This window comes from Camelus dromedarius, chromosome 1, assembly GCF_036321535.1.
Source record: "Camelus dromedarius isolate mCamDro1 chromosome 1, mCamDro1.pat, whole genome shotgun sequence".
In the NCBI taxonomy this organism is placed as follows: domain Eukaryota; kingdom Metazoa; phylum Chordata; class Mammalia; order Artiodactyla; family Camelidae; genus Camelus; species Camelus dromedarius.
In genome coordinates, this window is record NC_087436.1 from 42,054,757 (window position 1) to 42,070,787 (window position 16,031).

The 16,031-nt window shown below is 36.6% G+C and overlaps 1 protein-coding gene across 3 annotated transcripts in view; it reads left to right on the forward strand.

Annotated features, from left to right (window-relative positions):
* LOC105089919 (N-deacetylase and N-sulfotransferase 4) overlaps positions 1 to 7,916 on the forward strand; it is a 230,978-nt gene extending 223,062 nt beyond the window's left edge. Inside the window, exons 12-15 of one of the 3 annotated variants that reach the window (XM_064478402.1) lie at positions 79 to 188; positions 3,688 to 3,790; positions 5,571 to 5,639; positions 6,356 to 6,435. In XM_064478402.1, coding sequence (XP_064334472.1) covers positions 79 to 188; positions 3,688 to 3,790; positions 5,571 to 5,597 — 240 coding nt within the window. In that variant the 3' untranslated portion in view covers positions 5,598 to 5,639; positions 6,356 to 6,435. Of the gene's footprint in view, positions 1 to 78; positions 189 to 3,687; positions 3,791 to 5,570; positions 5,886 to 6,355 lie in introns of those variants that run through there. The other 2 variants (XM_010981101.3, XM_064478371.1) reach the window with 2 other exon arrangements.
* Positions 7,917 to 16,031: the final 8,115 nt, after the last annotated feature.

The window sequence follows — 16,031 nt, forward strand, 5'->3', positions numbered from 1 at the left end:
ATACCAGGTCAAGGGAGGCAGCTCAGTTGACTTCATTTAGTTTTGTTCTTCATAAAGTGATTATTTCTGACTCCACAGCTGCTAATTATTGATGGACAGCAGCTGAGATCTGACCCAGCTACTGTGATGGATGAAGTCCAGAAGTTCCTGGGAGTTACACCTCATTACAATTACTCTGAAGCACTAACGTGAGTCTATTCTCATGCTTGACTTCGTTTCCATTATTTGCCATCATAAATTATCACTGGTAGGTGTGTATACAGCATCATTAATACTGGCTGTGAATTTATACATCATTATGCTACTCAAAAGCAGTCCAAGGAATATCCTCATTATTCATGTAGTGTCTCCTCTTTGAATACCAGGGACACTTTATCTTATAGGCATTTATGTATCACAAATTTCCCTTTTTGTAAGCTTTATCCCACTATACATTTGATTAAGTAAACTTTTTTTTACATGCCTACTCTGTGCAGAAAGTGTCCTAGGAATTGAAGTTGCAAAAGTGAAAAAGATATAATCTCTTCTCCCAAGTAATTTACTAGTTAGAAATAAAATGCGGATGGCCACCATTAGCTTTATGAAAGTGACCAGTATTGGGGGCAGAATTGGGAAGGGGACACATCTATGTTTTACTCTGTATTTATTAAATTATGTATAAGCAAATATAATCACATAATAATTTTGCAGTTGTCTATTATTGCCTGACAGACCTTCCAAACCTACCAACATATAACGGTAGCCATTTTTTTATGCTCACGGATCCAGTGGGCTGGGACTTTAGACAGGACACATCCAGGACAACTTGTCTCTGCTCGAAATACCTGGGGCCACCTCTAGGAAGACATGACTACCTGGATATGACTTGAATGGCTGGGGCCTGGAATCTTCTGGAGGATTCTTCACTTCTCCGCTCACCTCTTTAAGGGTTCTTGGGCTGGGATGGCTCCAAGCTGAGTTCAGTGTGACGAGGCCTCTCTGTGTGACTTTCTCACAGTCTAGTGGCTGTGTGTTCTGAGGGTGTGATATGTCCATGGAACATGGTCCAGGGCTGTCTCTGAGCTAGCCTGGCATGTCACACAGCAGCACTGACATCATATTCTATTCATCGCAGCCAAGTCACTAAAGCCAGTCCAAATCCACGGCGAGGGGAGGGGGCCTCCCCCTCTTGATGGAGCAGGGCATGGGCATCTTGCAGAAGAGAATGTGGGAGGGGGGATAGTGCTGCCGTCATCTTGGGAAAATAAAATCATATACTTGCATAACTGAAAATGGAAATAAAAAGTATAAAGAAGCAAAATAACAAACAAAAACAAAAGCTCCAGGCAGCCAAAATATATATTTAAAAACGCATGTACTTGACTCCCTCACAAGGCCTGATATAAAGCCTATTAAATTGTAGACAAAATTCTAACAAGCTTGATTATATAATTTCCCAGTTCACAGCGGATTATAACCAGCAATTAGACAATTAGAGAGGGTAATGGAGGGACAGGAAAAGTAGTAATAAGATTGCGTTGTTCCTTATCCACTAAAAGAAGTCTAATGAAGTTTTTCCCTACACTTGGAAATAACAACACAAGGCATGCCCCTGCTGATTAAGTAAACAAAGCTTCCTCTAATACATTTACATTAATAGTTATCGATGTCGGCATGTCTTCCCCTGCCTCCCTGCAGGAGTTTAGGGAATGATTCTCTCCTGTTCACTACAAATAGTGCTTATGGTTCAATAAACCTGTAAGAGCATACTCCTAAAGAAGAGATTACAAACAAGTGCAGAATATATGGCTTTTAATATGTCTCACCCATTCCCAAAATTAATAACGAGAGTGATGTTCAGTGCAATAAACGAACTCATATGGCAACCAATTCATGTCCTCAACGTTGTCTGACGGTTATTTGAGAAAGGCTTTGCATCTTAGTTTCACAATTTCATGCCTACTAAAATCAAACCATAAAGCAATGCTTTGATAGAACTTAGCAAGAATAAATGCCCTTTGTCAGACTTAGGGTAGATATAATGTTGTCCGTGCCGTAAATGAAACCAGGACAGCACAATTAGGTGGATTCAAGGTGATGGCAACCCTATTGAAAAGAATGACTGTCACTATTCTGGATGGCTCTCCTTCCTCAGGTTGTATTAAACTCTGCCTCACAACAGCGGCTGTGGAGAGCAAGGAGAGACGGCCGCCCATCCTGAGACCTCTGCACACCAGAGAGCAAAGAAGATGCTCTCAGTGTGTGTATAAATATTTTGGCTTGGTTGCCAGAGCTGTACTTTACCTTAATGCAGTTAAAAAGTCTCATCCTGTGGCAGAAAATGCTGCTTAGGGGCACCGTTATGCCAACTTCCCCGTCTCATTTTGCACAGCATGCTGAATTGTTTTTCCTCTTGGGAAATTAATGAAAACTAGAGACAAGGCTGTGAGAGGCAAGGAGCAGATTGAAAAGTCCAGGTTAGAAATGACCCTGTCTTCCTTTTATCCATTTAACCAGTGATGTATTTAATTTTAATTGATAACATGTACTAGGACAACCTGGACTGCAAGGATCAGGTCTCTAGTAATAGGTTGGGCAGGGAACTGTGAAGAAAATTTCTCTCTCCCCCTAAATGAGCTCACATATGTGCAGAAGCAAGCTGCAGGTGAACCGGCATTACAGGAACGGGCCCAGGGCAACAAAATATTCTGCAACTAATTAACTTTACATCCTAGTCAATTATGCGTCATCCTTCTAAAACATCTGCTGAGCAACAAAAATGCAAACCTTTTCGATGTTTTATGCATGCAGCAAGTCCCATAGCAATACATTTAAAATTTCCCTGCTTATTTGTTCATTCTTTCATTTTTCCTATCTTGTTAGTCCTAAACAAAAATTCTTATAGACCAGAGTCTAAACAAATAATTAAGCCATGCATTCTTTCTTTTGTAAATTTGGGCAGCCGCATGGGCAAAAACAACATTAGAATTTTCTTTAAGAGTATAGGGTTCTGAATTATCCAGTAGGATCATCCACCTTCGACAAAAGAACTGACGAATTGTCTAGTCTTCCACTTAAACCATTTGTATAACCGGTGTCTCACATTGTCTGGAAAAATACAGTGAATTATATTTTTACCCTTTTAATTCCTCCTTGAAAAGTGAAAACATTCCAACTGTTAAAAAAAATACAGTATTTTTCTTAGAAGCATTAATTCATGTTTATATTCACAGAAATATGTTTATGTTACATTCAGTCCCCTTAATATATACTATTGAATGATTTCAAAGAAATCTGTTAATATATTTTAACAGGGAAATCATATTAAATGAATATTCTAAATATTCTAAATATCCTTTTTATAGGGGTGGTAGTTTTGTTGATTCATCTTTGATCTTTTATGGATGAATAGGTAAAATATGGAACTTAATAATTTCAACATAAGGAAAGAAAAAAGATCTATATGTCTTTTTTCCTAACAATAGAACTATTCAAAAATATATGACATAATTTATTTAATCTCAATTAAATTCTCTCAAATCAATTCAGTGAATTATATTGATAGAGCTGAATTAAATTAAATCAAAGCAACAGGCATACAAAAGTGCATTTCCTTTATACAATTGGTGAGGCTCTCTCACTCGAAATTCTGTACACAATTTATAATCATTATATTTTATTATCATTTATATATTTGATCTTTTGTAGTTTTGATCCCCAAAAGGGCTTTTGGTGTCAATTACTGGAAGGAGGAAAGACCAAATGCCTTGGAAAAAGCAAAGGCCGAAAGTATCCACCCATGGATCCAGAGGTAATGTTTTCCTAATCTTTGAAATACTGTGTGCATACAACTATTTCAAAACTAGAAGACAGTAAATGTGCTTCCTTTTTTTGCTCTTTCTTTGCTATCAATACTTTTATATATTTAGAAGATAGACCAACAGATACCGATGATCAATAAATATCCATAGAAATTGTGTGTTGCTGGGATGCAATTCAAACATAAATATTGACTGTACAGTAACACCTTTCCAAATGTGTAAGGTACTTATATAAATTATCTACTAAACAAGCGATTTTGGATAAAATATATAAGCATTATTATTATATATTAAATATATGTATCCAACGCCTATACCATGTGTGGTACTGAGTTAAACAATGGAGAGTAAAGTGTTCTGATCACCAGCTACAGCATGTGGGTGGGTACGTTTTTCCACCAAGCGATGGCCAGACCCCAGCTGCATGTCCCACAGTTCAACACAGTTCTAACCACAGTATAAGATCCCACAGGTTAAGGGCCCAGTCCTACGAGATGGCCTCCCTCCCCTCCCCTCCACTTCACAGAGCAGTGCCAAAGTGCTGATTATCACCTGGGCTATCCGTTAGAGGTTCCAACAACTCCCTCCTTGAGTTTGATTAATTTGCTAGAACGGCTCTCAGAACTCAGAGAAAATGTTTTCTTACTAGACCACTATTTTATTACAAAGAATATAACTCAGGAGCAGCCAGATGTAAGAGATGCTCAGGGAAGAGCATGGCTCTTCTGTGCCCTTGCCGAATGTGTGCGCTGCTCTCCCCATTCTCCACATGTTCACCAGCCTAGAAGCTGTCCAAACCCTGTCCTTTTGGGGCTTTTATGGAAATTCCATTACATAGACAAGATTGATTAAATCATTGGCCAATGGCGATTAATTCAAATGCCAGCCCCTCTCCCTTTCCCCAAGGTTGGGGGGATAGAATTTAAAGTTCCAACCTTCTAATCACAAGGTTGGTTCTAGCAACCAGGCTCCATCCTTGGGTGGGCTCCAAAAGCCACCTCATTAACATAACAAAAGATACCTTTATCACCCTCTCACTTAGGAAATTCCAAGTGTTTTAAGAGCTCTATGTCAGAAATGGGGTCAAAGTCCAACTACATATTTCTTACTATAAATCACAATATCGCAATTAGGATACAGGATAAAACAGTTACAAACCCAAATTTATTATAGGAGGGTAAATAGTTATGATCACTAATTTATAATAAGATACATAGAACAATGTCAAACTACAAAAAAGCAGGAGAAAAAATCTCTCAATAAAAGTTATGGTATGAGGAGATAAGTTAAGACTGGGAAACCAGTTAGCAATCAGCTGAGAAACTAGAATGAGTATCTCTCCTAAGGCAAGGTGGGCAAAAGGTGATTGGAAGTGATTCAGGTGTTACTATGGAGATAGAAGAACCAGAAGGTCCTCAAACCTACCTTTGAACTCAATAATTTCAAAAGGGCTTCAAAAATCACTTTACTCTGCCAAGAAATCAATGTAATGTTCCCATGACTTCTATAAACATCTTATCCAGAATTTGAAGTGTTTACAGCCTGGTTTAAGGGAAGAAATGTAATGAAATACCTGGTGAATGGTCCAAGACAACATGTACTTGTCTTAAGTCCATTTCCACAGTATAGACAAAAGTTGCTAAGGGACTTTTACGAAGAAAGAGATTCATTTGTGCTAAAATATTGAGAAGGCCTTAAAAGAGAGAGTGTAACTCTGACCAGATGGAAAATGATGTGTGGGCCATTACTGCCCCCATTCCTTTCTCACAGGAAAGCATGCTCAGCTCAACTGTTTAATCAAAGAGACACAGAACCATGTTCATTGGGTTATAATATGAGGTAAGTGACATCCAGAGAGAAACCCAATTATAAATTTTCTGCTTTCTAGAAAGAAAATAAAACAAACTAAACCCACTGATATATTTGATAATCCTTTTTTAAGCCACTCATCTAAAAATGGCCAATCACACCAGCTTGACTAGAAATATAAGAATCACCAGAAAGATCGTTAAAATGATCTTTGTAATGAGACCTTATAATATTTTTGAACTACAAATGCATGATAATTTTTTTTTAAATCTGTTTTGGTCCTGATAAATATAAAAAAAAATTTTTGCAGTGTTGCAAGTTATTTCTTTAATCATAAAATTTAGCTTTTATGATTATGTTCACTTTTTATTTTTATGTTATGGCTCAATTTTATAGAAAGTGACCGATTTCAAACAAAGAGGTGTTTTTTTTTTGGTAGACTTAGTACCACATCAGGTTCCTACCTACTTCATTCTTCTTTAGAATTAGATCTCTCTCATCAGCCTTTCTCCCTGTGTAGATTTCATGAACCACACAATACACAAGTGCTGTCATGGTATAGTAGCCACGTAAGTTATACCTGACCCGTTTTTACTTTACAGCTATACTTCTGCCAAATCTTTCTGAAAGGTAAAAATGAGTAATATCTGTCAGAAAATACAAAGAAATGCATCCAGAAATACACCCAATCTCATTTAATGAACTTGTAACTTCCTTCAAGTCTTCTTTTTCTGTTTGCTTTCCAGTCTAGAACTTTCCTCTCTAATTACTACCGAGATCATAATGTGGAACTGTCCAAACTGCTACATAGGCTGGGGCAGCCTCTACCGTCATGGCTGAGACAGGAGCTGCAGAAAGTGAGATAGCACTGGGGACGAGAACAAAGGCTCACAAGCTACTGACTCTTCCTGTGAAACAGGAAAAAACAAAAAACTTTTATCCCCTTAATGCACTTGTGATTGTCAACAAAGGACCGTGTGACTAAATCTCCTGTCTTTTTCATAAAATGAAAAATGTTGCATATGCACGCATTGGCAATTACTAGCATCAATCCCTGTGTGAGCTTTTGGGAAATAATGTGGGGTTTTGTGGCATTATCCAGTTTCCAGTGTGGGGATTATGACACAGCACAGTTCCTCTGTTAACCATAAGGTTTTGGAAACTCTGTGTATGACTAAGAACCCTGATTATATACAAGTGACAAATTAGAATTCTGAGGAAAAGATAAGAACTGAGATTCTGTAAATGAGGTAGCAGTAATCCAATATCTGAAGTAAGGGCTCACATTTTCTCTTTGCTAATTTAAAAACAATTTTGCTTTTATTATGAAAAAAATTATATAATCCCACACTCTTATTTTGAGCAGTATTTATTTATTGTATTTAGCCCATACATACTTTCTTCTGTTACCCCTCTTTATGAATTCCCTTGACTTGCTAGGGAAGTTGTGAAGTTGTCACCGCCCACGTTTTTGGTCTATGTTCCTGCTGTAGGAGGACACTATCTGGAAGTTTCCATACTCATTGATAATACTCTTTTTTTTCTGGCAGGGCACGCCATTCTCAGTGAATTTTGCATTACGGTTCCAATAAACTCTATCAGACATTTTTGGGGAGAATGAATGAGTAAGTGCATACTTTGCATAATATATTAACTACTAGGTGTAAGGCCATCTTTATAGGTCAAAAATCTTACCATGCTATTAATCTAGGTCTTGCCACCTTGATAATGATGTAGTATTTATGTTTTTTTTCACTACCCACAGAAGAAAAAGCCTTTATTAATAAGATATGGAATGAAGATATCAATATGTGTTTACAGGTAGAGTGCGGCACTTGTGCCTTTTATGTAGTATATGTCAGTCGTTTAAAGCATGAACTTTTATATATGCCAGTACATATACTAGTGCAGAAGATTATGTTTTTAATGTCTATTTAAAAGAAGAAATATAATCTAAAACTTACCTCTTTAAACACCACTGATTCTCTAAACTAAATCCTATTTCTCAGCCATGCCATCCAAAAATTAATTTCTAGAGAAGTGATGCTCTTTCTGTCTTAGAGTTACAGGTTCCTCTCCTATTTGGAGATTCTTGTCATGCCGGTTGGATTTTTGTCTCATTTGTCAATGAAGATGTGTTAAAGCTTTGTTAATCTTCTCAGTGATACATGAAGGTAAAATTTCTGCAGATCAGTAAATCAAACTGGCTTTGGTAGCTTTATCTCTCAATCTGCCCTTCCTCCAGAGTAATTTTTCTATAGGCTGTAAATAATGTTACTTTCTCCTAGAATCTGAGAAATTATGCTTGACATAATTCAATGTTGTCGAAGGAAATTGAAGATCATTGTTTTCTTGTTTATTTATTGTTTGTTGTTTTGAGAAAGCAATTCAAGTCTAATTTAAAAGAGAATCAAGAATTTTTACATACTTTTGTCAGAATTCAACATTGGATTTATGCTTTATTAAAATTTTGTTTGTTTTCCTGTTGTTTTCCCATTGCATATAAAGGCTCTTAATCTTTTTCAGGAAATGTAAAATTTTTCTTGGATATGAGTTGATACAAATCACAAACTGTTACTTTTGCTGTTTCTTTGTTAAGTGAGAGGCTGAATTTCTCAACCTTACCTAGGTAAGCATGTGCTTGATAGCATTCCATTAAGCACACTGAAATCACAACAGTTGTGTATTTAGAACTCTAATTTTTGATTTATTTGTTCACTAGTTTCCTTTACATTCTATTTTTCTCTCTTTCATGAACTAGAGGTTAACTTTTTTCCCAAGTTGGGTGACAGAGATATTCATAGAAAAGAGGGGAGATATTTTTTATATTAAGTAAAATTCATGTAATTTAAAGTCCAACTCATCACCAGATTTTTTTAAATGTAACTAATTTTCTGCATTTCCTTATTTTTTTCTAACTAATATACAAAGTATCATTCAGTTACCTACAGATAGCTGGTGGCAAAATTCCCTCAAATTCAAGTAGTCTTTTCTCCCCTAGTTCATTTCAGTCTGTGTACGTTCTTCTTATGATTGATAATGAAGACAAAAAGCAAATTTTAATTACATAATTCATCTTCATTTCTTATAGTAAACTACTTAGAGGGACTCTGGGCTATGAGGAGATTATAATAAATCTGGAAAAATTTTAGTTTTAAGAATATCTTGGTTTTCCCAATTTTTACCCACTGGCTACTTCAAAATTATTGACTCAAGATTTAACATATGTAATTCTTTAACATTTTAAGTAAATTCTCTTTTGTACTATTGAGTGACATACTTTTTAAAAGTTTAAAGATCTTCTAAAACCTTTAAATAAGCTAGTGTCTTCTCTTTGCTTCTTTTTCTTTTTTCCAATGACCTAACAAATACAGTTGTTGATTACATTAATAAAAGTAAGGAATAATATTTGATTATAAGCTTACATCAAAATATTGTATATACTTGTCAAATACCAGTCTCTAAAAGTTCTATTACAAATCTCATACAAAAATGAATTTTGTTTGTATTTAACAATGGCTCCAAAATAATTAAATAAGCAACAGGAAAGAATGCTAATGAGAATAATTTATATTCTTTCTAACAGTGTATTTTTCTCTAAAAAGAAAATAGCTCTTCATTCAATAAGAGATTTTCTTTGTCTCAGTTTCAACAAACCCATTTACATTTACCTTATGTAGTTTTGGTTCTTCTATGACACTGTATTAATATGATATAAGGTAACCTGTTTACTATGAATAGCAACTCATTTTAATTATGCAAGCAATTTGTAGTGGAATAATATCTTACAAGCCTGTTTTTAGTGGCTAGAAAACATATTAACCATTTGCTTAATGGAGGTACGTCAAAAACAATGCTGGGCAACGATTTCAAGAAGAAAGAAATCTAATAGTCTTGCCTATTGGATTTTACCTCAACTACAGGAACACAGCTTGGCCAGGGGTACATATATATCCTCAATATATGTACATATATATATGCAAATGAATATTTTTCTGCGTGAGCCAGTGAAGTGGGTGGAAAAAACAGAAACAGAACTCAGCATTTACCGAAATTGTTAAATAACTGATTTAGTAAGTGAATAACATATCTTTGGTTCTCACTTCTTCAGAATAAATACTACTGCTGGTATGGTCACTGGAGTAATGTTGTTTCTCCTCTAAAACTCGAGGTTTTAATCAATAGATGAATCTTTTTCCTTCCCTTTTACTTTGTTCACTACATATATACCCCCTGAATTCCAGCCATATAACAAGTGTAACCAGGAAGTTATGGGAGTGGACTTTGGATGTCCAGGTTCTCTCCCCAGTTCTGTCTCTAGCAAGCTGTGTGGCCTCAGATAATTTGTGGAACTTCCCTAAGTCACAGTTTCCTTTTCTGTAAAATAGAGACAATAATGTATTATTCATTGGGTCATTGTAAACATTAAATGAGAATATAAACAACTTAGCACAATGCCTAATGTAGTTATGCTGGACCGTGTTTGTTACAAAAATAATGTATAATATTCAAACCTCTATCTCTTCTCTCATCAAACAAAAACATGTTTTTCTACTCCCTTTAATAATAAAACATGTATCTTAAACATATCCTTAATTGTATTTGGTTAAGATTAGAAACTGTTTTTCCCATCATTATCCAAAAATCAGTTTTGTATGCCTCCCTGGTGTTGCTCTGATCCACTTTCAGAGCAGAATAGTCCCATCTCAGTCCACTGACGTCTCTTTATGCCTTCCTCCTACCTACCTCTTCCTTAGTCCACCTAGTAGAATATCTAACTTATACCTTCTCTTTTTAATCTCTCTCTTCAAGAATTTGGCAACTCAAACAGATATTCTATCAGGAATATCAGTTCTAGAGGTACAACTTTCTCAAAGGAAAGTCACAAAGTTTAATGAGAAGATATAGATATAATAACAAATCAATGCAAAAGCACCTAGATAGATAAAAATTACAAGAAAATTTATCTGAATTCTCTACAAGTCTTCATCTCCTATTTCACCTTCATCGAATAAGGTCTCCTTTCCACAAATAAAACGTTCTCTTATATTTCAATATATTGTTTTCAATTATATTTATTAATACCAAACAGTATTTTTTGCATTTTTTATTGCAAGTATAAGGTATTTCAGGCCTGAAATAAGACATTTGTTTTTTATTTATTAGTTAATTTTCATTCAAAAATATTTTACCATTTCTCATGTGTCTACCAAAACCTGGCACATAGTAGGTACTCAATAAAAAATTCACTGAAATGCATTAAAATGTGCTGAGTGGTACTTATTTACTTATTTGCCCAACCTTAATATATATCATCAACCTTATTCTTGGTTTGCTTTACATTCCAGGTCTAGTCATTTTATTATGGCTTTCAATGTCAGAACTAGTAATTCTGTATCTCCAGCCTTAAATGTAGTCATGAATTCCAGACCTATCTTACTCTGTTCATCACCATCTAAATATCTGCCTGACACCCTATTAAGTACATCCATTATGGAGCTCTTCCCTTTTCAGGTACATTTTCTGTTTCCCCTCCATCTCTTTTTATTTTTTTAAAAATACACCCAATCAAATCAAGCTTTTAGGCTTCTAGGAATCTTTCTCTTACATAAGCCCAAGTTACACTGCTTCTTTTCCTGAATATCTTTCCCTAAACCAGAGCCACTAAATAGAAATAGAACATAAGTCACAAATGTAAGTGACCCATGTAATTCTAAGTTTTCTAGGAACTACTTTGGAAAACTATAAAAAGATAAAATTAATGTCAATATTTTATTTAAGACAATATGTCCAAAATATTATTTCAACATAAAATCAGTTTAAAAATTTTGAATGAGCTGTTTACATTCTTGTGCTCCTACTAAGTCCTCAAAATTGAGTTGGTCACCTGTACCACACATAACAGGTTTGGACTTGCCACATTTCAAGGGTTTGATAGTCGCGTGAGGCTCGCGGGGTCTGTGTTGGACAGAAGAGCTCTAACTTCTCTCCTCTTCTACTTGATTTTGATTGCCTCCTACTCCCCCACTAGTGAGGGAGGGGTTCTTACCCTAGGGTTATCAGGGGAAGCAAACACAAAACTCCCAGTGCTGCACAGAGGGGACCTACAGCAGTTTATCTGTTACATATCCTCACAGCCCAGGGAGGAGGACACTGGAGGACATTACACTCCATGCCAGGCTCCCGAGAGTCTCTACTTGGGAAGGAATGAAGAAGCTTCTGACCTGGAGCAAGAGGTGGCATCTTGCTTGGTCTATGGACCAAATGTACAAATGAAGGTGTGTCAGGAGAGGAAATTCCACATTGAGTACATTTTCCCTTATTTTATTTGCTGATGAGGATGGATCATAAAGATAGAATAGTATTCGGGGTGGGGAGTGTTTGGGGTCGTGGGCTTATTGTAACACTTGGCATTTGAGGCTCAGAACAACAGGCTGTGATCTGTCTACATTATTTAAAATAAGCTGTCTTCACTCTGTGCTCTACAGAGAGAAGCTATAAATACATCTTCCCCCTGTACTTTTAGGTAATAAAGTCTATATACTAAACTCTCACAGGTCCAAATCAATTGTAATTTTCTCCTACATGTTCCCAGGACATGCCTGGGAATCACACAGTCTTTTCCAGAAGCCTTTCATATTTTGATAAAATTAAGCATATGTAAACCTGTAGCTATGTATTGAAGAGATAATGCTCCCACAGACAAGACTCTAAGGACACTTGGATCCCATTTCAAAACACGGCAAAGCTAAAAAGAAATAAGATGATGGACGTCATTAATAAGAAGTCTATCATTAATAAGAAGTGTTACCTTGGTCACAGGTAACACCCATACAATATACACAGACTCCAGCCACCTCTTTCCTCAGCCAGTTCAATCAGTGTAAATAATAAAAGCATTTAGCAGTGTGTGTGCCATTCTCTGCAATGAACCAACGTGTATGAACCCCTCATAATTTCCATAACAAAGTCCATCAGACTATTTTAAATGAGTTCGACCTGAGGAAGTACAGTGTGTAATATGGTGTGTGGGTGTCTGCAGCCGGAGTCACAGCTCAAACCCTGGCAGTACCACGTACCCATCTGTGAGGTCCTCGGGCACATTCCTGACACTTACTATGCTGCAATTTCCTCATCTTGGCATTGCAGGTAGTAATAACACCTTCTCTTTGAGGTTTTTGTGAGGATTACATGAGTTAAAACACATAAAAGCACTTACAACAGTTACTGGCCACTATAGGAGCATTTGTTCTTAGTCACTTTGCATATACTTTTCATTTCTCTGGATGCACAGTCTGCTCTTTTCCTGTTCCTAGTCTATATGCTGATAGTATTGGAGTTTATGGGCCCTAATATGGAATGTATTATTAAGATAATTATATAAAGGATAAAACTGGAAAGGATATACATTTCAGCAGGCAATGTTGTAACCTGAATTCAGCATGAATAAAGTAATTAGATACAAGTTCCTAGTTTTAGGTCCAAAAATACAGTTGGTCAAAAATAATTTTAGTTAAGATTTCTCAAGCTAATGCACTACAACAGATAAATTTTGAAAGCTTAATAAGTCAATAAAGTTCATTTTACAGTCACATAAAATCCAAGCAATCAGTAGGAAAGGAGAATGGGTAAGGGAGGAAATTTTGCTCCATATTATCATGTTGCCATTTTAGGCTTTGACATTTTTAAACACAAACATAGCTTCCATCATCACGATAGGCTTTGGACATCCTGCCTGAGACAGGGGAAGTGAGAATCAGAATCACTTAGGAATATTTTATGGGCCTTAGAATAATATATGAAACTCAAGCACATATCATACTGGCCAGAATTTGGTCACAAGGCCAATTTAACTGAAGGAAGTCTTGGAAATACAGTCTGGCCAAGAGGAAAGAGAAAGATGTCTGGTAAATAGTTAGACATTCTCTGCTGTAAACCACTCTTCCAGTCGCCAGATATTCATCATGTTCTTCCTGCTACACATAGAACACATTTGCCTTTTCCCCAAGGAAGATAACACGAAGTCCTACTAGGTCACTTCATTCAGCTCAGTGTAGAGAATCTCTGAATCATGCGTTGGCCTCTCCAGCAGGTCCAGAAATGACTCCCATGGCTTGGAAATCCATGTACAAATCACCTTCTCTCATCACAGGCATATATACAAAGGTGTCCCAGGCGTGATAACCACAATAGACATTCCCATTTGAAAATGAAAAGAGCAGGATACATTGCTGTCAGTGGGCAGTAATGATGGTGCATTTCTGCTGGGAAGGCAGGAGTTGCCTGGTAGTGGGAAATTTTTTCTTGATTAGGATCTAATTTTTCCCACACAAAAGAACTCCCTTGATAACTTTTTTCCCTCCTGATGGTTCCTATCTCTAATCTCTAGGGTCATTTTTTCCCTCAAAATCTGGCCTCATAATTTCTTTGCCAATGTACACCCTCAAAAACTTAGTAGGTATCTAATCTGTGTCCACTCAGTTCTATGTGCCGTTATGACAAAAACTCCTAAAACTGGTACTCAAATCTACTTGATTCCACCAATTTCTTGCCCTAGTCATTCTCTCCTTCTCCCTCTCCTATCTCTCTGTCTCTCTCCCCCTTTCTTCCTCCATCTTTCCTCCCTGCTTCAATTTAATGGCAACTACTAAAGAGCCACCAGTCGCTAGTGGAAAAGTACCGTTCAGTCTCTTTTGTCAAAGGGCTGACTCTTAATGGGCCTTTGTAACTGAAGTTTTCTTTCACTCTTACACCAATTTTGAGGTTCAGGGAAATTCAGGTTTTTAAAACTTTTGAGTCCTCAAATATCTGGAGTCTATAAATCATTGTACGTTTGCCTATAAACCCACTAATTCTTGACTGAGTCCATCTCTTCCTTCTAAAGTCTTCTATTACAAATCAAACACATCCTATCACAAAAACTCTCTACAGAGCAATAAAGCCTTGGAGGCATCTTTCAGGTTATGATGTATGATGGTTCTACCAAATGTTCTGCCACTCTTACCCAGCCTCCCAAAACAGTCTTCTCATCAACATCACCTACACTCCTGGACAAGATGACAAGTGTTAATTTATCTTTACAATAACACCACTTCTGTAGCTACCAATATTCAAACTAGTTAACATACTAATAACTACTGTAATAGATTAACACCAAATGCTTAGTAGTATCATAAAATAAAAGGTTGTTTTTTGCTCACCTGTACTCCAAATAGTGGACAGAGATGTTCACCTTCACACTATTTGCGAAGCGTCTGCCTTCTTGACCGTGTAAAGCCCAACATTGCGTTGGGTCAATTTCCAGAAAACAGCAGGGGAGGAGAGAGTGGAGGCTTTCTGAGTGAGAGGTTTTTTTTTTAATCTATGGCCTAGGGAAGAAATTTGTGAGTAGAGGACTGATCTCTAAGTTTTTGAAACACAGTCTTATTCTTGCTAACTTCACTTTCCATGTCTATACCTCATTTTCAAATCAAGTAATCTTCTTTAGTCAGGAGAATACACATACTATGTATATTATATAGTATATATAGTATGTATAGATGTATGTATCTGTATAGAAAATACATACACACATCCGTGTATAAATGCACACACATATGTTACATGTGTGCATTACAGTAATACAGATAAGTAATCATGTCTTCAAAACAGCAAGCATGAGGCTACGCCCAACCACTGTAGTTTGCAAAACTGAAATTTATCATCACAGGGAACGCAGTGTTGTTATCTTTTTCAAGCTGTTTCACTTCTAAAAAGCAGCAAGTAAATACTTTTATTTTGTCTGTAGCATTTTATTCTTCACATTATGACACTTATACCACTTATCACTAAATCCTTTCTTTCTGGTTGACTTTACGATTCAACTTCTCCAATAAAAGTTTTATAACAGGAGTCTAATGAATTAGACCCTACAGAAAGAAAAGTAAATTGGTCTGTTTCAAAGCTCAAAGCTACAGCAATAAGTTCTCTGGATTTATTGCAGACCACTCCACTGCTCCAGAGAGGATACTGAATGCTTTGTTTCCCATCCTCCTTTACAACCTTTTTTAAAGGCAGAGACTGCTAAGATCTATTCCACCAGGATGACAGAAGGCCAGAGAGTCACTGTGAAGCCAAACAAGAAAAGCCATGTTGGATTCAGTAACTTGAGCACCAGGAGATAATGGTGATTATGTGGGACAAGTTAAAAGACTGCATTCAGGTACTGGTCTTAGAAAGCCTGTACCATGACTCACCCAAGGAAAACAAGGAAGGTCACAGAAATAAGCCTAATCCTTTGGGATCACATCAGAGCAGTCTCTGTGGTAGGACTGGCCAGGACAGGACAGAGGGTCCATGCAGTCCGGGAAGCTCAGAGGAAATGAAGCACCAGGAAGTCAGGGGATGTGACTTGCATCTCAATGAGCCCAAGGCAAGAAACTT